General features: G+C 35.6%; 2 protein-coding genes across 3 annotated transcripts in view; one reads left to right on the forward strand and one right to left on the reverse strand.

The window, feature by feature from the left end:
* LOC110848293 (Down syndrome cell adhesion molecule-like protein Dscam2) overlaps window positions 1-8,046 on the forward strand; it is a 102,887-nt gene extending 94,841 nt beyond the window's left edge. For both annotated transcript variants that reach the window (XM_035851022.1, XM_035851023.1), the window contains exons 33-36: window positions 521-766; window positions 5,200-5,396; window positions 5,777-6,059; window positions 7,299-8,046. In XM_035851022.1, the coding sequence (XP_035706915.1) occupies window positions 521-766; window positions 5,200-5,396; window positions 5,777-6,059; window positions 7,299-7,726 (1,154 nt within the window). In that variant the 3' untranslated portion in view covers window positions 7,727-8,046. The remainder of the gene's footprint in view (window positions 1-520; window positions 767-5,199; window positions 5,397-5,776; window positions 6,060-7,298) is intronic.
* A 10,915-nt stretch (window positions 8,047-18,961) lies between these two features.
* LOC110848296 lies at window positions 18,962-21,638 on the reverse strand. Its single transcript, XM_035851505.1, has 4 exons — window positions 20,713-21,638; window positions 19,884-20,144; window positions 19,680-19,815; window positions 18,962-19,222 (listed from the first exon to the last, which is right to left on the reverse strand). Exons 1-4 carry the CDS (start codon window positions 21,013-21,015, stop codon window positions 19,149-19,151), a joined length of 774 nt encoding a protein of 257 aa, XP_035707398.1. The 5' UTR covers window positions 21,016-21,638; the 3' UTR covers window positions 18,962-19,148.
* Window positions 21,639-22,731: the final 1,093 nt, after the last annotated feature.

The raw sequence follows: 22,731 nt of genomic DNA on the forward strand, positions 1-22,731 counted from the left end.
GAGCGATATATATGAAAAATCATTTTGGCAAGATTTAGCCATAAGTAAATACATACTTGCACATAGGTCTTTTTTTGCTTTTTTTCTGTGCACTTAGGTCTTTTCTGAATAAAACATCCACTGCACTTAGGTCTTTTCTGAATAAAACATCCACTGCACTTAGGTCTTTTCTGAATAAAACAGCCACTGCACTTAGGTCTTTTCTGAATTAGTACGACGATAAGCGAAAAAATTCGTACATTTAGAATTTGCCGCAAAAAACGACTAGGCAAGCGCCCACTAATTTTATAACTGATTATGTATCTATTAAAAATTATGCAAATTTTAAGTTATCATACATCTAAATAGTTAGAGCGCGACAAAACGCTATTTGAATGTATATTACATATATATTAACTAAAAATTTTCATATTCTTGAAAATGTTATAAAAAGTATGTCATATTTTTTAAAATAAAATGATTTTTAATTGTAAAATGGTGGATTTTATCAATTGACGATTTTATTTAAAATTATTTACAGGAATTTTGGGCATTCCACACCCGAAAACGGTGATTGGTGACCACAATTACACCGGATCTGGCGATGGGACGTCCTATCTTGACCGTGGAGGAGGTCAAGGTCAAGGCCAAGGTTACGGTCAGGGTGGAATCATGTACGACGCAGCCACTCCGCACCAGCATTACACGCTCGTGAAGGGGTCCCAAGGCCAGTACCCGCCTGATCTGACCGCACAATATGCCACCAAAAGCAGAGACCTTGCAGGAGGTAAAGTCAAATACAAGGAAAACTTGAAAATATAATTTTGAAACTATTGAAAATTTTTAATTTACGAAAAATATGCAAGAACTAAACCTTCATCTTCGCTTGTCGAACTTTTAATCCTTAAGGGGAAATCTGACACAGCTTCACCGATCTCTATCCGCTGTGTTTGAACTACGTCCACCCTCACAGTGCATAAGCCTTCGTGTAAATCTTTTTTTGACAAACATTGTAAATTTATGGGTTGCAGACTATCAAATTTGGATATCTTGGTGTCATTCTCTTCATAAATTTATACTCAACAATAGTACGACCACAGTTGAGAGAAGATATATTTCAATCCATGTCCAACTGGCTCTTTGTAATTTTTGCGGAACTTGTCACGTGGGAAGGCCACCTTATAATTTGAAATAGGCAACTGGTCGTACTATTGTGGTACAACTATCACGGATTCCAAAAATGTCAAAACACTTGAGGTAGAAACATTATTCGCGAAGAAATTAGAGTTTGAAAATAAAAAAATGTGCTTTTTTCAAGTAATAGTGTCGAGTTCCACTGGATCCACGATTATATTAGCCGAATGACCGAATTATTTTATTATTTACAACCAGTTATTTTCATTTTGGCGTTCAAATTATACAATTTCGTAAGATTTCTACGCGAAAATAAAAATAACTGATGTTAAATAATAAAATAATTCGGTCATTCGGCTAATGTAAACTCCGTTTCACCTTACATGGTATTACCGCCACACGAAAATAACATGGCATTCTCATGTTCCTTGCCTGTGGCCGTAATACCATGTAAGGTGAAACGGAGTTTAATCGTGGATCCAGTCGAGGGCTGGAGCACTTTAATCAGGTAATTTGAAATAGAAATTTGCCTCACAATCGCCATCTGGTGACCGGCGAGTTGAGGCAACATAGTCAACCCATCTGCCACTCGATGATATGCTCTTCAATCCCCCTTTTCTCCCACCCCCCCTTAACTTTTCATATGGAACAAAATTTTGCTACACCTTTTCGAGTTTATAGTATTTTAATAACTCAAATAATTAATTATCGGGACCAAAGTGAAACAAAATAACAATTATTCCGAGATTGAAATAAATCCTATGACAAATATTTTTTATGGTTCCCTGTTCTCCTAAATATTATAAATTTTCCCCTCAAATTCAAAATTTCTCTATCCAATTTTTTGAAACGTGTAAACTATGAGTTCCGTTTTCAATTAATCTTTAAATTTACTTTATATTCATATTTAAATCCGATATGCCCAATATGACGGTTTTAGTACGGTTGCGAAGTTTGGCCATCTTGATTTATGTAGAATAATTGGACATATCCCTTCCATCTTTACATTTACACAGATACATATTCTTAAACTAATTCCACAACAAAGGAGAGAGAAACACGAAGTTTAAAAAAACACGGTTTTCCCCACTTTATTACGTCCGTTTTACAATGGCTTATTTACAATGCAGCCCTTCCTCATTTTCATTACAGCACAAAGTTCATGTAATTCTCATCGCAGAATTATTAACGCGATTACAACCGCACTTTATGTACCTTACTCACTTTCACTTCAAAAACAGCCATTATTCCTCCTCTTTCCTACATAAAATTTCACCAAATTTATGACGCCGCATTGTAAATTGTGGAGTCGTCGAGATATGAACTTAGCGAAACCAGTGCTAAATTTTACTTTCGCCGAATCATACGTAGTTCACAATCACGGAGAGGTAAAGAAAAGCCACAAACGTTGATGTGTAAATAGGCCATTGTGAGAGAAAGTAGAGCGAAAGTCATGTATTTTCATGAAATTGTATGAACATGACGCATAGCGTGATTTATTTGTTTTATTAAGGGCAACAACATTTCTTGTATTTACTTATATTTCCTCAGCTATGGTCGAGAAATTAAAATTGAGCACATTTTTCAATGCATTACATATACAGAAATGTCATTTAAAGTTTGTTATCTAAATTATTTTTTACAAAATTCTAAATATAGGCTTTGAAGTTAGAAGGTTAGGATTTTGATTTTTTCTTCTATGACAAATATTTAGTCTTTAATTTCCATTTTTATCTAGTTTATACTTATTTTCTTGTAGAAGAAAAAAATCAAAATTTTAACCTCCTAACTTTGTAAATTATGAATTTTTAGATGCAATAAAATCTTTATTTTGTGAAAAACACACGATGATGAACAGGTTTCAAAATCGTTATTAGAACAACGAAGAATAAGAAGGGAAAGTTGATACACAAAAATTCAAACTAAAAACCCATAGTTCAGGATTGCCTAGAGGTAGAGAAAGCCACAAACTTTCGTATGGAAGTAGACCAATGTGAGAGAAAGTAGAGCGAAAGTCATGTATTCTCATGAAATTATATGACACGTGATTTATTTGTTGCTTGTAATTGCCACATAGAAATTTCCATCTGCATTAATTTGATCTAAAATATATCAGTCAAATTATTTTTCGCAAAATTCCAAATCAAGGTGTTGAAATCAACAAATTTTTGCCATAAAAAGATTTAAGTACTTCGTTAACCAATAATTGCTATTCGCAATATTCAAAATTTATCATCGGGCTAATTCTTGCCAAAATATTTACAATAACGGTCCCACAAAACTTCTAAAAATATAATCAATCCTCCCCAGGTCTTATAAATGTCTACAACGTTTTTATACTGTCATTTTAAAATTTGCAATAACAATTCACCTAAAATTTCCCAAGTAAATTATGTTTCGCACAATTCAAAATACAGGTTTTGAACTCCCACATATTTGTTTTCGGCAATTTGGGCAGTAAAATTTTTTATAATTCCTATCTTAAAATTTTTGTCTCTTTGTGGCCATCTATCTAAAACTCTAAACAGACACATAATTTTTCGCAAATTTAAAATACAGGTTCTGAAATCCCACAAAAATTTAAAATATTTATTTCTTTTAGCAATAATGGCTATTCATAATATCCAAAATTCTGTGTCGGACTAATTTTTACTAATTATTTTGAATAACGCTTCCACAAAAATTTTGCACCAAAAATAAATTTTTTGCCCACCCACGCCCAGCAAACATGACGTGATCTTATTAGGACAACATTTCTTATAATTCTCATACTGAAAATTTCCATTATATCATCACCTTATATAAAATTTATAAGTTACTATTTTTGCAAAATTCAAAATTAAGTCGTTAAAATTCTGCAGCAAAAAACCTAAGAAATCACAGCCAGCTCACACACAGTCAAACCCATTTTTTTAAACCACGGATTGTGAAAATTTCCTGAAAATCCGGTGCATTCCTCACCTTAAAATTAAAGTGTACGCATTAAAGTACAGGATGACAACAGAGCAGACATGATACAGTAAAATTGTCCCGTTCTGCTCACCGAGATCGAGAGTGAAAGCAACATCGTGGTGAAAGTGGGAGCAAGGTTGTGCTCGTTATTTATGTGAGCAGAGTGCGAAAGTAGCCATGTTACGGACGTGATGATGGTGACAATCCGATTACAATTTCCTCTGCCATTTCGCCCTCACGTTCGGCTGGGTGCGAGACGGGCGTAATCTGATAATAAAGTGATGGCACGGAATGAAATGTCATTATTAGTTTAGCCCTGCTAGCACCCTGAGAATTTTAGCCCGACGTAAAGTCAAACACGACGACACACTTCCTCCTCCAACGAGATAGACGGCAAATAAATGGAGATTTGTTACTTGTTAGATGTACAGTTATCAGGATGGGAATGATGAACTGAGGCAGAATTTTGCCATAAATTTTAGTAGCACATGTGAAGAAACGTGGCAAAGATGAAGAGAGATATTTGGCAAATTTTGGAAATTTAATTTGTAAGAATTTTGCATCGTGAATTTAATTTTAAATGCTTGAAGTTGAAGGAGGCTTGTTACATACATAATGACTTTTCAGACATGCTAAAAATTTAATAAGATGGGAAAAGTTTGCCGTTTTTTGCAATATTGACATTTGCGAAATACAATGCAAAATATTGCACAATTATTCTGCTAAATTTTCGAGCATTTCGTGCTTGGTTAAGAGCAACCTTGAAGTGTGGCTGTTGCGAAATTTACAAATATTTATTATGAAGTTGAGAGACATTTTGGGAAATTTGGGAAATTTAATTGTTTATGTATAATTTTGCATCGCGAATTGAAGTTGCAAGATATGAATTTGAAACATGCTCATGTTATGTAATGAAATTTCCAACACGTTAATAAATCTAACAACAGGGCAAAATTAAATTTGCAGCTTTTTAAAATTTCTCAAAATATTTCTTTAGTTTCCGAAATATCAAGGAAAATATTGCATCATTATTTTCCAAAATTTTGTGATATATAAAACAAACCTGGAATTGTGTCTATTGAGAAATTACAACTTTAATTGCAAATTTGACCATTTTTCCCATAAAATTTTCAGACTATGGGGACGACGTTTGTCCGTATGCGACCTTCCAACTTCCCGAGAACCCGCCGACACGTCCCCTGCTCACGAAAGGGCTGGGCGGCAGTGGGGGTTTCCACACGGGGGACACGCTCTACAACGTGGGAAACGTCTACTCCGGACCCTACCACGCCGTTCAGTCGCAAAATTTCATGGCCACGCTTTCTCTCAGAGTGAGTCAAACTATTTGAATTTCATTGCAAAATTATTGCACATAAAATATTAAACGATGACGCATAGCCAAAATCCGCACATTTTAATTCAGTTCTCGCATCTAGGAATTTAGTTTAAAATTCTGGACCACGAATTTGTAGAGCAGGTTGGAACTCGTCGAGACGGGCTTAAAAAACTCACCGCCATTGCATTAATCAACTCACTTGGGACAATTTCGTCGTCCGGAATTTTAAAATAAATTCCCAGATGGAGCCGAGAAATGATTAAAAATGCGTGATTTTGACAGAAATTGAGAAATTCGAAGACTTTCTTCCCTTTTACGGAGTTTTGATTTACATTTTAAACCTTGACTCATTAAGAAATTGGTTATTTTCCACAGGACGCCGAATACATGAAATCTGGTCGATTAAGCAAAGTTGGTTGTGACGATGAGGACACCGAAGTGACCAAAATCCTGGCCATGCACATGCCCCCACTCGAGTACGACCCCACCTACGTAAATGATGGCGCCATTTCGCCAAAATATCACCACCCCCACAACCAATTCTCATCCTCCTCCCACCACAACGACTACGCTTCGCAACAGCAACGACAAATCATTCTGCAACAACAACAATATCATGAACAACAAGTTGGCACATTTAGACGCCGAAATAGACAAGGTAACAAATTTAGCGTAAACTTCTGTTTTACGAAAGGTCGCCAGGTGGTTGTAGTTTCACTACTCGTGTGGAAATCGAAACTCATTTTTAAGTGTAGGAATATTGGAACGTGACAATTTACGCGGGGCTTGGTAAACTTACAAACTTTACAAATATTTCAAAGTTAGCTTACAAATTTTTGTAAACTCAGGGTCAGATCAAAGGCGTCTCTTTATTTTGTAAAAGCTTGTAAAATTAGTTTGCAAAATTTACGGATTTTTACAAAATTATCAATGAGTTTATTTAATTTAATTGTTTAATTTGAAAGGTTCCGGATACCGAAACTAACTTTCATGTAAACATAAGCCTTGACAATTAAAAACTTTTAGAATTTGCTAATCTTTTGAAAACGTGAAATTCAACTGTAGAATTTAGAATTTGCTAATCTTTTGAAAACGTGAAATTCAACTGTAGAATTTAGAATTTGCTAATCTTTTGAAAACGTTAAATTCAACTGTAGAATTTAGAATTTGCTAATCTTTTGAAAACGTGAAATTCAACTGTAGAATTTAGAATTTGCTAATCTTTTGAAAACGTTAAATTCAACTGTAGAATTTAGAATTTGCTAATCTTTTGAAAACGTTAAATTCAACTGTAGAATTTAGAATTTGCTAATCTTTTGAAAACGTTAAATTCAACTGCTAAAACCTAGAAAATCTACCTATTTTTAGTGATATATTGACGACTTTAAAACAAAATGATTGACATTAAACTCAATCAAATTTTTATCATACATTTTGACTTGGACAAATATTTACTACCGGAGGGCAGAAATATGTTTAAAAATATATAAAAATTGGAGAAAGATGTATGCATGAATTTAATATTGACGAAAAAACATGCCAACTTATTTACCAAATATGTATATAAAACGAACATAAGAATAAGAATTGAAGAAACTTTGTTATTTCGAATATATATAACACTCTGCATTTTATAGGGACCAATTTCTTAGAGTAAGAAAGTCGCCTCACAATGCTGAAGTATTTAGAAAATATACATATTTTTCAAATCATGACGGGTATATTTATGTCAGAAAACCTAGACATAAGTAACGGCATGTGGAAATTTTTTGAAATTTTTGTGAGTCAACTATGCGACAAAGCTGTTAGTCGCCATCAAATGAAAAGTTAAAAATAGATACATATCCACCGTCTGATAATTACCCAAAACTCACTATTTTTATTATTCCCGCCACAGATCACATCCCCACCTCCGAAGAAATGGAGTCTTCCTCTTCTTCCCTGGATGACGAATCTTCTCCCACCGCGGGTCGCACCTCGGGCAAAGGAGGTCGCGCCTCTTACTGCGCGGGGCGACCCCACCAACGCCATCACCACAAAAGTAGTAAAAAGTCCACCTCGGGATCCTCAAATAGTGGGGGCGGCGGACAAATCATTCCGCGCGTCCGGTCCAGCTCTGGGTACTCCTCGCACACGGAGGAGACTTCTTTCACCACGACGGCACAACCGCCCCCAAAGTTATCCGACGCGGAGGATCAGCTTCTTCACAGAAATGACGACGTTCTTGGAGCGAAAGCGTTTTCAATGAAGCGAAATCAGGGGAAACAACAACAGCAAAGGCAATTTCGAAGTAAAACTAAGGGAGGCTTCCATATCGATGTTTGACACGATTAGTGCGGCACTAGGCCGGGGAGAAAGTAAATTTATTGTGGAAAGTGTATGATAATTTGGGAAGATGAAATACAGGTTAAAGTCGGTTTTAATTATGCCCATTTTTACAAAGTTATAAAATAGTTTTATAAGTTATATTAAATATCTTTTATCTTTAGATATTCAATGTAAAATTATGTATTAGTAATAAATTTAAGAAAAACTATAAATATGCTGTTAACGGATAAGAAGCGGTGTTATCTACTTATGTCTCGTTTTGTATACATACATAATTGTTATACCTGAAAATAAAATGTTAATCACATCATTCCAAACTTAAATATCGAACCCAAACGTGTCGCTTGTTATCATACTAAAATCAATTAGTTTACATAAAATGCAGTCTCAAATTCAGAATCTGGAAGAACACTGGCCAACATGACCAATATTATTTTAATAAAATGCAATTATTTTTAATTATGCATGTATCAATTTCCTCATATTTTTATAAAATGAAAAATTGTACCCTCATTAGTTCAATTTCAAAGCCAAAATCAAAGTTTCAAGCGTGAAGATTTTATTTAATTCTTGAGTGGTGGTGGCGATGAGATGACATCATCTTTATGGACCAGCAGTTTTGACTTGTCTTTTCATCTCATTCTCACTCACTCCAGTTTTTTCGCAAATCATTTTTTAAAAATTTCTGCTGCTTATTAGCTCACCCTGCGTAGCACGAGAGCTATTGAATTCCTCTTGTCCGTCCGTCCGTCTGTATGTTAACGCCCTTTTTGCATCAATTGATGCTAATTAATAAGTCCCAAGACCACTTTAACCCTAATTTGTGGCACAATTGGTATCAAAAAAGCGTTAACGCAAAATGGTGCGAAATAATTGGAGGAATCAATGTATTCTGCACCAATGAGTAGGATTAACTGAAAGTTCTAGTTAGCCTTGGCTGACACAACTTAACCTCGAAATCGTGTCAAAATTTAGTCCCAATTTTAACCATTTCGGCTGCACCATGGTGCAATATTATATCAAATTTCTTTTATTTCCCGTTTATTCTGTACCATTGGTGCAAAATTATATAAAAATTGTGCGTCTATTTTATCCGCTTATTTTGCACCTTTGATGCAAAATTATATCCAACTAATTATTCCAGGGTGAGCTACTTCTAACGTTACTACGGTTTATTAGCTCGCCCTGCATAGCACGGGAGCTATTGAATTCCTCTTGTCCGTCCGTCTGGTTGTTAACGAATTTTTTGCATCAATTGATGTTAATTAAACAGCCCCTTGACCATTATTGGATACGTTAGGCGCACCATTGGTACTAAACAAACCCAATCAAATTTTTTAATTTTTTAATTTTTGAAGTTAATAGGACCATTGATATCTAACAATCGGGAACACCAAATGATGCGAAATAATTCGCAAGAACAAAAATTAGGAAAACATGTCAGTTTTTCATAAATATTTTGATACTGTTTACTCGGGACGACAATTTTGACGGTCGAAGCTACTAGGGATGTTTCGGAGCTTGTTATCCGTATTAACGGTCAGAATCGTCCTTAAGCTCTCATTTATAATGAGTGAGTTTTGTTCCAAACCCAGAATTCGCGCAGTTCTTCCCCCGAGTAAATCCGAGAACAAAAATTTGGAAAACATGTCAGTTTTTTTATAAATATTGTGATACTGCTTTCTCGAGACGGCAATTTTGACGGTCGAAGCTACTAGGAATGTTCCGGAGCTTGTTATCCGTACTTACGGTCAGAATCGTCCTTAAGCTCTCATTTATAATGGGTGAGTTCTGTTTCAAAGCCAGAATTCGCGCAGTTTGTCCCTCGAGTAAATCCGAGAACAAAAATTTTGAAAACATGTCAGTTTTTTATGAACATTTTGATACTGTTTACTCAGGACGATAAATTTGACGGTCGAAGTTACTAGGGATGTTTCGGAGCTTGTTATCCGTATTAACGGTCAGAATCGTCCTTAAGCCCTCATTTATAACGGGTGAGTTCTGTTTCAAAGCCAGAATTCGCGCAGTTTTTTCCCCGAGTAAATCCGAGAACAAAAATTTGGAAAACATGTCCGTTTTTTCAAAAATTTTTTTGATACTGTTTACTCGGGACGACAATTTTGACGGTCGAAGCTACTAGGGATGTTTCGGAGCTTGTTATCAGTATTAACGGTTAGAATCGTCGTTAAGCTCTCAGTTATAGTTGGTGAGTTCTGTTTCAAAGCCAGAATTCGCGCAGTTTGTCCCTCGAGTAAATCCGAGAACAAAAATTTTGAAAACATGTCAGTTTTTTCATAAATATTTTGATACTGTTTACTCGGGACGACAATTTTGACGGTCGAAGCTACTAGGGATGTTTCGGAGGTTGTTATCAGTATTAACGGTCAGAATCGTCCTTAAGCTCTCATTTATAATGGGTGAGTTCTGTTTCAAACCCTGAATTCACGCAGTTTTTCCCCCGAGGAAATCCGGGAACAAAAATTTTGAAAACATGTCAGTTTTTTATGAACATTTTGATACTGTTTACTCGGGACGATAATTTTGACGGTCGAAGCTACTAGAAATGTTTCGGAGCTTGGTATCCGTATTAACGGTCAGAATCGTCCTTAAGCTCTCAGTTATAATTAGTGAGTTTTGTTCCAACCCTAGAATTCACGCAGTTTTTCCCACGAGTAAATCCAAGAACAAAAATTTGGAAAACATGTCAGTTTTTTATGAACATTTTGATACTGTTTACTCGGGACGATAATTTTGACGGTCGAAGCTACTAGGGATGTGTCGGAGCTTGTTATAAGTATTAACGGTCAGAATCGTCCTTAAGCTCTCAGTTATAATTAGTGAGTTTTGTTCCAACCCTAGAATTCACGCAGTTTTTCCCACGAGTAAATCCAAGAACAAAAATTTGGAAAACATGTCAGTTTTTTATGAACATTTTGATACTGTTTACTCGGGACGATAATTTTGACGGTCGAAGCTACTAGGAATGTTTCGGAGCTTGTTATCCGTATTAACGGTCAGAATCGTCCTTAAGCTCTCATTTATAATGGGTGAGTTCTGTTTCAAACCCAGAATTCACGCAATTTTTCCCCGGAGGAAATCCGGGAACAAAAATTTTGAAAACATGTCAGTTTTTTCATAAATATTTTGATACTGTTTACTCGGGACGACAATTTTGACGGTCGAAGCTACTAGGGATGTTTCGCAGCTTGCTATCCGTATCAACGGTCAGAATCGTCCTTAAGCTCTCATTTATAATGAGTGAGTTTTGTTCCAAACCCAGAATTCGCGCAGTTCTTCCCCCGAGTAAATCCGAGAACAAAAATTTGGAAAACATGTCCGTTTTTTCATAAACATTTTGATACTGTTTTCACGAGACGGCAATTTTGACGGTCGAAGCTACTAAGGATGTTTCGGAGCTTGTTATCCGTATTAACGGTCAGAATCGTCCTTAAGCTCTCATTTATAATGGGTGAGTTCTGTTTCAAACCCAGAATTCACGCAGTTTTTCCCCCGAGGAAATCCGGGAACAGAAATTTTGAAAACATGTCAGTTTTTTCATAAATATTTTGATACTGTGTTCACGAGACGGCAATTTTGACGGTCGAAGCTACTAGGGATGTTTCGGAGCTTGTTATCCGTATTAACGGTCAGAATCGTCCTTAAGCTCTCAGTTATAATTAGTGAGTTTTGTTCCAAACCTAGAATTCACGCAGTTTTTCCCACGAGTAAATCCAAGAACAAAAATTTGGAAAACATGTCAGTTTTTTATGAACATTTTGATACTGTTTACTCAGGACGATAAATTTGACGGTCGAAGTTACTAGGGATGTTTCGGAGCTTGTTATCCGTATTAACGGTCAGAATCGTCCTTAAGCCCTCATTTATAACGGGTGAGTTCTGTTTCAAAGCCAGAATTCGCGCAGTTTTTTCCCCGAGTAAATCCGGGAACAAAAATTTTGAAAACATGTCAGTTTTTTTATAAATATTGCGATACTGCTTTCTCGAGACGGCAATTTTGACGGTGGAAGCTACTAGGAATGTTCCGGAGCTTGTTATCCGTACTTACGGTCAGAATCGTCCTTACGCTCTCATATATAATGGGTGAGTTCTGTTTCAAAGCCAGAATTCGCGCAGTTTGTCCCTCGAGTAAATCCGAGAACAAAAATTTTGAAAACATGTCAGTTTTTTCATAAATATTTTGATACTGTTTACTCGGGACGACAATTTTGACGGTCGAAGCTACTAGGGATGTTTCGGAGGTTGTTATCCGTATTAACGGTCAGAATCGTCCTTAAGCTCTCATTTATAATGGGTGAGTTCTGTTTCAAACCCAGAATTCACGCAGTTTTTCCCCCGAGGAAATCCGGGAACAAAAATTTTGAAAACATGTCAGTTTTTTCATAAATATTTTGATACTGTTTTCACGAGACGGCAATTTTGACCGTCGAAGCTACTAGAAATGTTTCGGAGCTTGGTATCCGTATTAACGGTCAGAATCGTCCTTAAGCTCTCAGTTATAATTAGTGAGTTTTGTTCCAACCCTAGAATTCACGCAGTTTTTCCCACGAGTAAATCCAAGAACAAAAATTTGGAAAACATGTCAGTCTTTTTATGAACATTTTGATACTGTTTACTCGGGACGACAATTTTGACGGTCGAAGCTACTAGGGATGTTTCGGAGCTTGTTATCCGTATTAACGGTCAGAATCGTCCTTAAGCCCTCATTTATAATGGGTGAGTTCTGTTTCAAACCCAGAATTCACGCAGTTTTTCCCCCGAGGAAATCCGGGAACAAAAATTTTGAAAACATGTCAGTTTTTTCATAAATATTTTGATACTGTTTACTCGGGACGACAATTTTGACGGTCGAAGCTACTAGGAATGTTTCGGAGCTTGTTATCCTTATTAACGGTCAGAATCGTCCTTAAGCTCTCATTTATAATTGGTGAGTTTTGTTCCAAACCCAGAATTCGCGCAGTTTTTTCCCCGAGTAAATCCGAGAACAAAAATTTTGAAAACATGTCAGCTTTTTCATAAATATTTTGATACTGTTTTCTGGAGACGACAATTTTGACGGTCGAAGCTACTAGGGATGTTTCGGAGCTTGTTATCCGTATTAACGGTCAGAATCGTCCTTAAGCTCTCATTTATAATTGGTGAGTTTTGTTCCAAACCCAGAATTCGCGCAGTTTTTTCCCCGAGTAAATCCGAAAACAAAAATTTTGAAAACATGTCAGTTTTTTCATAAATATTTTGATACTGTTTTCTGGAGACGACAATTTTGACGGTCGAAGCTACTAGGGATGTGTCGGAGCTTGTTATAAGTATTAACGGTCAGAATCGTCCTTAAGCTCTCAGTTATAATTAGTGAGTTTTGTTCCAACCCTAGAATTCACGCAGTTTTTCCCACGAGTAAATCCAAGAACAAAAATTTGGAAAACATGTCAGTCTTTTTATGAACATTTTGATACTGTTTACTCGGGACGACAATTTTGACGGTCGAAGCTACTAGGGATGTTTCGGAGCTTGTTATCCGTATTAACGGTCAGAATCGTCCTTAAGCTCTCATTTATAATTGGTGAGTTTTGTTCCAAACCCAGAATTCGCGCAGTTTTTTCCCCGAGTAAATCCGAGAACAAAAATTTTGAAAACATGTCAGTTTTTTCATAAATATTTTGATACTGTTTTCACGAGACGGCAATTTTGACCGTCGAAGCTACTAGAAATGTTTCGGAGCTTGGTATCCGTATTAACGGTCAGAATCGTCCTTAAGCTCTCAGTTATAATTAGTGAGTTTTGTTCCAACCCTAGAATTCACGCAGTTTTTCCCACGAGTAAATCCAAGAACAAAAATTTGGAAAACATGTCAGTCTTTTTATGAACATTTTGATACTGTTTTCTGGAGACGACAATTTTGACGGTCGAAGCTACTAGGGATGTTTCGGAGCTTGTTATCCGTATTAACGGTCAGAATCGTCCTTAAGCCCTCATTTATAATGGGTGAGTTCTGTTTCAAACCCAGAATTCACGCAGTTTTTCCCCCGAGGAAATCCGGGAACAAAAATTTTGAAAACATGTCAGTTTTTTTATAAATATTGCGATACTGCTTTCTCGAGACGGCAATTTTGACGGTGGAAGCTACTAGGAATGTTCCGGAGCTTGTTATCCGTACTTACGGTCAGAATCGTCCTTACGCTCTCATATATAATGGGTGAGTTCTGTTTCAAAGCCAGAATTCGCGCAGTTTGTCCCTCGAGTAAATCCGAGAACAAAAATTTTGAAAACATGTCAGTTTTTTCATAAATATTTTGATACTGTTTACTCGGGACGACAATTTTGACGGTCGAAGCTACTAGGGATGTTTCGGAGGTTGTTATCCGTATTAACGGTCAGAATCGTCCTTAAGCTCTCATTTATAATGGGTGAGTTCTGTTTCAAACCCAGAATTCACGCAGTTTTTCCCCCGAGGAAATCCGGGAACAAAAATTTTGAAAACATGTCAGTTTTTTCATAAATATTTTGATACTGTTTTCACGAGACGGCAATTTTGACCGTCGAAGCTACTAGAAATGTTTCGGAGCTTGGTATCCGTATTAACGGTCAGAATCGTCCTTAAGCTCTCAGTTATAATTAGTGAGTTTTGTTCCAACCCTAGAATTCACGCAGTTTTTCCCACGAGTAAATCCAAGAACAAAAATTTGGAAAACATGTCAGTCTTTTTATGAACATTTTGATACTGTTTACTCGGGACGACAATTTTGACGGTCGAAGCTACTAGGGATGTTTCGGAGCTTGTTATCCGTATTAACGGTCAGAATCGTCCTTAAGCTCTCATTTATAATTGGTGAGTTTTGTTCCAAACCCAGAATTCGCGCAGTTTTTTCCCCGAGTAAATCCGAGAACAAAAATTTTGAAAACATGTCAGCTTTTTCATAAATATTTTGATACTGTTTACTCGGGACGACAATTTTGACGGTCGAAGCTACTAGGAATGTTTCGGAGCTTGTTATCCGTATTAACGGTCAGAATCGTCCTTAAGCCCTCATTTATAATGGGTGAGTTCTGTTTCAAACCCAGAATTCACGCAGTTTTTCCCCCGAGGAAATCCGGGAACAAAAATTTTGAAAACATGTCAGTTTTTTCATAAATATTTTGATACTGTTTACTCGGGACGACAATTTTGACGGTCGAAGCTACTAGGAATGTTTCGGAGCTTGTTATCCTTATTAACGGTCAGAATCGTCCTTAAGCTCTCATTTATAATTGGTGAGTTTTGTTCCAAACCCAGAATTCGCGCAGTTTTTTCCCCGAGTAAATCCGAGAACAAAAATTTTGAAAACATGTCAGCTTTTTCATAAATATTTTGATACTGTTTTCTGGAGACGACAATTTTGACGGTCGAAGCTACTAGGGATGTTTCGGAGCTTGTTATCCGTATTAACGGTCAGAATCGTCCTTAAGCTCTCATTTATAATTGGTGAGTTTTGTTCCAAACCCAGAATTCGCGCAGTTTTTTCCCCGAGTAAATCCGAAAACAAAAATTTTGAAAACATGTCAGTTTTTTCATAAATATTTTGATACTGTTTTCTGGAGACGACAATTTTGACGGTCGAAGCTACTAGGGATGTGTCGGAGCTTGTTATAAGTATTAACGGTCAGAATCGTCCTTAAGCTCTCAGTTATAATTAGTGAGTTTTGTTCCAACCCTAGAATTCACGCAGTTTTTCCCACGAGTAAATCCAAGAACAAAAATTTGGAAAACATGTCAGTTTTTTATGAACATTTTGATTCTGTTTTCTGGAGACGACAATTTTGACGGTCGAAGCTACTAGGGATGTTTCGGAGCTTGTTATCCGTATTAACGGTCAGAATCGTCCTTAAGCCCTCATTTATAATGGGTGAGTTCTGTTTCAAACCCAGAATTCACGCAGTTTTTCCCCCGAGGAAATCCGGGAACAAAAATTTTGAAAACATGTCAGCTTTTTCATAAATATTTTGATACTGTTTACTCGGGACGACAATTTTGACGGTCGAAGCTACTAGGAATGTTTCGGAGCTTGTTATCCGTATTAACGGTCAGAATCGTCCTTAAGCCCTCATTTATAATGGGTGAGTTCTGTTTCAAACCCAGAATTCACGCAGTTTTTCCCCCGAGGAAATCCGGGAACAAAAATTTTGAAAACATGTCAGTTTTTTCATAAATATTTTGATACTGTTTACTCGGGACGACAATTTTGACGGTCGAAGCTACTAGGAATGTTTCGGAGCTTGTTATCCTTATTAACGGTCAGAATCGTCCTTAAGCTCTCATTTATAATTGGTGAGTTTTGTTCCAAACCCAGAATTCGCGCAGTTTTTTCCCCGAGTAAATCCGAGAACAAAAATTTTGAAAACATGTCAGCTTTTTCATAAATATTTTGATACTGTTTTCTGGAGACGACAATTTTGACGGTCGAAGCTACTAGGGATGTTTCGGAGCTTGTTATCCGTATTAACGGTCAGAATCGTCCTTAAGCTCTCATTTATAATTGGTGAGTTTTGTTCCAAACCCAGAATTCGCGCAGTTTTTTCCCCGAGTAAATCCGAAAACAAAAATTTTGAAAACATGTCAGTTTTTTCATAAATATTTTGATACCGTATTCACGAGACGGCAATTTTGACGGTCGAAGATACTAGGGAAATTAGGGTGGACAAATCCATTATTAATAAATTGAACAAGTCAAGGGCAATGAGGACATCTTGATTTGGTAAAATACCAATTTTTACAAAGTTTACAACATTACAAATATTCAAGTGAATTTTTTGCAACCGATTTTGATAAAATTGAAAATGATTTTCAAAAATAATTTTTGAAAAATATTGGATTTTAAAACTTATTTTGTCACAAAAAATGATTACATACATAGTTAGCGAATTAGCAAAATATTTTAAAATCAATAAATGTGGACTTAGTTCAATAAATTCCTTGAAATTTTGAGCTAAAAGTTGCAAGTAAAAGAAAGCATTGGAATTTTTGACAATATATATTTTGTCCTGAAAAATCATAACGGATTATTATATAACGGATTGAATACACATTTTTTTAATCAACAAGTGTTGACCAAATTCATCAAAATTTTCTGCAGATTTCATAAAAATCCACAAATCACATTTCAATCAGTCTAAACCTGTGGTTCGATTTTGTACTAATCTTTTCAACTATGCTTTTCATATCTTGACATAAAGTTACCCAAGTTTTCAAAATCATGCCAAAATTTTCAAAAATCTTCAGATTAAACCCAAAATGTATTTTTACATTACAAAAATTTCTTCAAACTAAAGAAAATCAATAGAATTGATCGAAATCACCAAATTTGATTAAAAATCCTTCTTAAAATAGTCAGCCGAAGTCTGCTGGTCAATAAGCTAATAATATTTTTTCCAACTTTTCATATCTGGCGATAAAATTACACGTTTTCAAAATCATGCCAAAATTCTCAAAAATTCAAAATCATACCAAAATTCTCAAAAATCTTAAAGTTAAATCCAAAATTAAATCGGATATTTTTTATACATTTTCAAAAAATTTTCCGAACTAAAAAAATTAACAAAATTTACCAAAATCTATATCCTTGACATTTCAATCCTATCGAATCTGTTGGTCAATTCCCAAATCGTTTTTCTTCGTATTTTTCATATCTGGCCTAGTTATATAAGTTTTCAAAATCATGCCAAAATTTTCAAAAACCTTCAAATTAAATTCAAAATGAACATATTTTTACATTTCAAAAATTCCTTCAAACTAAAAAATTCAACAGAATTGATCGAAATACACCAAATTCTTAAATATTCCATTATGCGAAATCTGTCGTTCAGTTAGCTAATAATATTTTTTCCTAGTTTTCATATCTGGCGATAAAGCTTTCAAACTAATTCCAAAAATTTCCAGAAATCAACCAATTAAATCCATAATGTTTTCACACTTCAAAAATTCCTTCAAGCTAAAAAAAATTAACTGAATCCATCAAAATCTATCAAATTTCAATCATACAGAATCTATTCGACGATTCGACTTCTCGGCGATTTGATCTTTAATTATTTAACAATTCATTTCTCCCCAAGTTTTCATATCTGGTTTCAAAGTTACTCAAGTTTTCAAAATCATGCTAAACTTGCCAAAATTATTCCAAAATTTTCAAAAGTCTTCAAACTTTACATATTTTTATATTTAAAAAATTCCTTCAAACTAAAAAAATCTTACTCCATCTTTTCTAATCTCGTGGCCACGTGGACGGTGGTATTTTCCGGGCGGAGAACCACCATTCTGATCGCCTCCAACATTTTGGCGACCTTTTTGAAACTTTTGGGTAGTTCGGCGCCCAACCGTTCGAGAAAAACTTGCTGCCTCACGAGCGACATGGCCCTCAAGTTAGAGTTCATGCTATAAAGAGATTCGCCATTCATGGCGGCGACCATCATGGGGCCGTGATCGAGCAGCGTCGTGACCTCGGAGGCGAGTCGCGTGGCGATATTTTTCAATCGATCCGGCTGCCATTTCGTGTTCCAGAGGAGAATCTGCATCCACTGCCTTCTTTGACACGTTTCATCTCCATTTGAAATCGGATGCAGAATAGGTTGGAGAAATCTGAGGGGGGAGACTTTTAGGAAATTTTAGAAATTCAGAAAAGCTTAAATTTTGTGTTGCTTTTTGAACAGAATAAGCACGTGCTGGGTAATTTTTTCTAGGAAATTTTGAAATTCTGGTGCCACCATTATTATCTCAAGCTAACAATTTTTTACATGTTACGAAACCTCAGGAGTTAGTAAGTTCAGCTTGGCAAATTTTTAAGAAATTTTGAAATTCATAACATTCTTGCTATCTCAAATTGCTCATTTTATTCTACTACGAAATTGTAGGGGTTAGAAAATTGAGCTGGGCAATTTTCAGAAATTTTAAAATTCTGGAAATTCTCGCTAATTGCTAATCTCAAATTATTATTTTTTAACTACGAAATCTTCACGATTAGAAACAAGCTGGGTAAATTTTTAGGAAATTTTGAAAATCAGAAAATTCTATACAAATAAAACTCAAAATAATGATTTTTTCTATTCCGAATTCTTAAGGTTCAGAAAACGAACCGGCTAAATTTTTACGAAATTTCGAAATTCATACGTCATCATTCATTTTTCTACTACTCACTTCCGCACGAGAACCGATTCCCACCCTTCCCACGATCCCAATCAATTCCGAAGAATGTTTCGTACTTGAGGACATCCCGCGACAGGCCGGCGATCATTGCCTCGTAGGAGTAGAAGCGCTGCGAGTTGTCGACGTAGGGCGCCTCGAGCAGCGCTTCGGCGAAGAGGACGAGATACTTCTTCTCCTCGAGCGTCAACTCGGCCGTGTCCATGAGCACGGTCAGGTAGACGTAGTTCGTGTTCATGTCATCCAAGTACAAGTTGCACAACGTGTCGCCCACGAGGGGTTGTCGTGTCGCTCGATACCCAAAAATCCTAAGAAATCGCAAAAAATTGATCGCTAATTTTGTAAATTCGAAATTTAGAGAACAGTTTGATAGCGTCTTTTTCTTTGATTAGAAAATTCAAATTTTTGGGGACAAATTTTGTCAAACATCCTGCGGGATAGAAATCATTAAAAAAATTGTATGACTAATTTTGAGAATTCGACAGGCAGACAACAGTTTGATGTTGGTTTAAAAAAATTGAGAATTTGGGGTACACATTTTCCCAAAAATGCATGCGGGACAGAAATTGTAAAAAAATATACCAAAAATTCGATAGCTGGAGTTCAATTTGACGAAATGGTAGGTTTGAAAAATTGCAGATTTTTAGCAAAATTTTAACGAAAAGTGATCAGAATGTTGAAAATTGACTAGGTAATTAATGACACAAAATTGAAAAATCTTGTAGAAATTTTGACAATTTTATAAAATTTTGTAAAAATTCATACCAATCGATCCAATTGACGGCGTTTTGATGAAACTCAGCATCTGCGGTGGGGGTGGTTTCGCCTGTATTTTAATCGCCGCTTTCAATCTCGCCCCCAACTTTTTACATCCTTCCGGCCCCATTTTTTCGAGGATTTCCTAACCACAAATTTTCAAAATACTAATTCTTTTTTTACAAAATTTTATTTCTCTGCAAAAGAAACTACCGTTTGTCTCTCTTCGTCCTCGACGTCATGCGGGTCTCCAGTTTCTTTGCTGGGCACGGCGTAAACCAACGCCCAGTTCGAATCGAGGAGGGTTTTAAGCATTTTGAGCCAAAAACGGGCCGGTTGGGAGCCAAACTGTTCGAGAGTGTAGAACCGATTGATCCGCCGGTCGAAAGTGAGGAGGTCGTTGGAAAAGCTGTAGATAAAGTCGGAAATCACGGCGATCGTGTCCTCCGCATCGTTTTCCATGGCGGACATGGCCTGGAAAAAGGAGAATAGAATGACTTGAAATTAAGTAGTTTTTGTCGTGAAATATGGGAGAAATTGCTGCACTAAATTGTTCTTTTGTATGGAGAATTTCTTGCAGGTGTGCAAGAAATGTAAGAAATTGATAAGCCACTAGGGGCGAATATTTCTTGCAGTTTTTTTGCAGAGAAGTGCAAAAAACATGGAAAAGGTGCAAGAAATCGAACATTGAAATTCGAAACACCCGGTAACTGATTTTGTAAGACAAGTTAAAAACTGGTAAAAAATGGTTTTGTAAAAAAACGGTTTTAAAGTTGTCTTAAAAACCGAAAGCGCAAAAACTTGGGGTTTCACATACTCGAAAATCGGCTTTCAATTTTTAATAACACAAATTATTAGGAGCTAATTAACCGATTTTGCAGACAATCGAAAACCGGTTTACCAAAATTTTCGAAATCAAAATCGGTTTTATCAGAATTTGAAAAATCCTGTTTTTTTAATCCTCCCATTTTGGATTCCCTTATTGGCTAGACCACATTTTTCAAAATTCTCCCGCTAAATTCAAAATTTAAATCGTTCCCACCTCTTGACAACAACGCCCCACCACCATCTCCATCCTTTCCGGGTTAAATTTCCCGTTGTATTCCTCCTCCAACACTTTCCTCAACTTTGGGCCGACGCCTTCCTGTCCGTGCGTCGGAACGTTTTCAAAATTGAAGCAGTACACGGTTTGAACGTTTCCGGACTTGGTCAACGTGACCCCGCTGGCTTCCCCCGTGGCAACGAAGGCCGTCTGCACCGGGGAGATAGGGGACGCCACCAAGTACGCGATCAGGATGTCCATCCCGGCCGAAAGCGTCACTTCCGACGACGCCGTGCCCATCATGGCCAACTTAAGGGGATACTAATTAAATCAATTTATTTTAAGGTAGAATTATCAGATCGCATGGATGACATTATTTAAGTGATTTATTCACTAGCTTTCAGGGTTCAACTGCCCCCTTCTTCAGGTGTAAAAGTGTACAGGAAAGAATAGAATTATAATTTCATGAAAGATAATATTTTCAAAATTAGACGAAGTTGTTGATATCATTGGGGTCGCTGGGTAACCGGGCGTATAAGCGTTGGTGCTAGGGGCAGGAGTAGTGATGTCCAAATTGGATTTATTTCCATACCTGAATCGCGATTTACTTTGTTTTTGGTGTTTCTGATTAGTAATCCCTCCTTAAATCAATTTAATTATTTAACGACATTTTTGTAACTTTATAAACGGGGTAAATTAATTTATAAAATGCTATACAAAATTAGATTTGAAATTCGTGGATAAAATCATGGTCAACTAAAGGGGACATTAAATTAATTTAATTTCTAGTTAGGACCACATTTGTAGCGTAAACTGCGAGAAAAGTGCTACATAAAACAAATTTTGTGGATGAACCAAATTTTTGGTTTACACATTTATATCACAAAACTTGCCAACAAATTTTATAAGTTTACAAAGTTGACGTGAATAATTGACCCCATTGGTAATGTTTTTGTAAATTTTTCAAAACTAATGTTACACAAATTAGGTTTACATTTCTATTACAATTAATTTTAATTATACAATTTTAAAATTTACAAATTTTAAAAATAATCAAAATAAAATGTTCAAATGTACAGAATGTGTAACGTTTTTTCTGGAGAATTTTTCATTGTTATGAATTTTTTAGATTTCCAAGAGAGTTGAATCGGTTGGACGTTGGACGCTTTTTTGAATACATCTGAAACGAAACAGAATATTTCGATTTAAAAAAATCCATCCGAACCGACTCCGAATCATTCGGTTCGGATGAATACTTTATCCAAAAGTCGGATAACCCACTCAACTCCTCTGATTCCCAACTTATTAGAGTAAATGACAATAGAATCTACATCAAATTAAGTCCAGAACAACTTTTAAAATTCTAGAAAAAGCCGTCAAAGTTAACAAATTTTAACATGTTAAAATTTAACTTATAAATTCTATTGTACTTTACGCTAATAAATAAGTTGCGAATTTCAAAAACATAATTTCTCATAAAAATGGAAATAAAAATTTCTCCAAAAAAAAACTTTACACATTTTGTATACGTGTGAACATTTCATTCTTATTAATAAAAATCAAAAACAATTTGTAAAATTCTAGAAAAAGGCGTCAAATTTTGACGTCTTTTTTACAAACTATTAATAAAAATATCAATAAAAACAATTTGTAAAATTCTAGAAAAAGGCGTCAAATTTTGACGTCTTTTTTACAAACTATTAATAAAAATATCAATAAAAACAATTTGTAAAATTCTAGAAAAAGGCGTCAAATTTTGACGTCTTTTTTACAAACTTCAAACATTGTTTCTTTACTTAAATTAACTCAGATCTTCTTGGTCAATTGCCGCAAATTTAAAATTTCACAACAATAAAAATATTATTTTGTAAAACATAGAAATTTTAATTATTACCGAAAATGCGTTTTTTTAACACGTTAATATTATAATTTTTTCGAATTTGTTAAATTTTGACGTCTTTTTCATGAATTTCAAAAACTTTTCTGGGCTTAATTTGACTTAAATAAGCGTCACGAATC

This window comes from Folsomia candida, unplaced genomic scaffold, assembly GCF_002217175.1.
Source record: "Folsomia candida strain VU population unplaced genomic scaffold, ASM221717v1 Fcan01_Sc004, whole genome shotgun sequence".
In the NCBI taxonomy this organism is placed as follows: Eukaryota; Metazoa; Arthropoda; class Collembola; order Entomobryomorpha; family Isotomidae; genus Folsomia; species Folsomia candida.

Excerpts from the sequence above, each read along its gene's own strand:
- LOC110848296 (XM_035851505.1), bottom strand. The coding sequence starts at position 21,015 with ATGATGGGCACGGCGTCGTCGGAAGTGACGCTTTCGGCCGGGATGGAC. Across the intron at positions 20,145-20,712 it reads TGGGGCGTTGTTGTCAAGAG|GCCATGTCCGCCATGGAAAA; the intron begins GTGGGAACGATT and ends TCCTTTTTCCAG. Across the intron at positions 19,816-19,883 it reads AGGACGAAGAGAGACAAACG|GAAATCCTCGAAAAAATGGG; the intron begins GTAGTTTCTTTT and ends ATTTGTGGTTAG.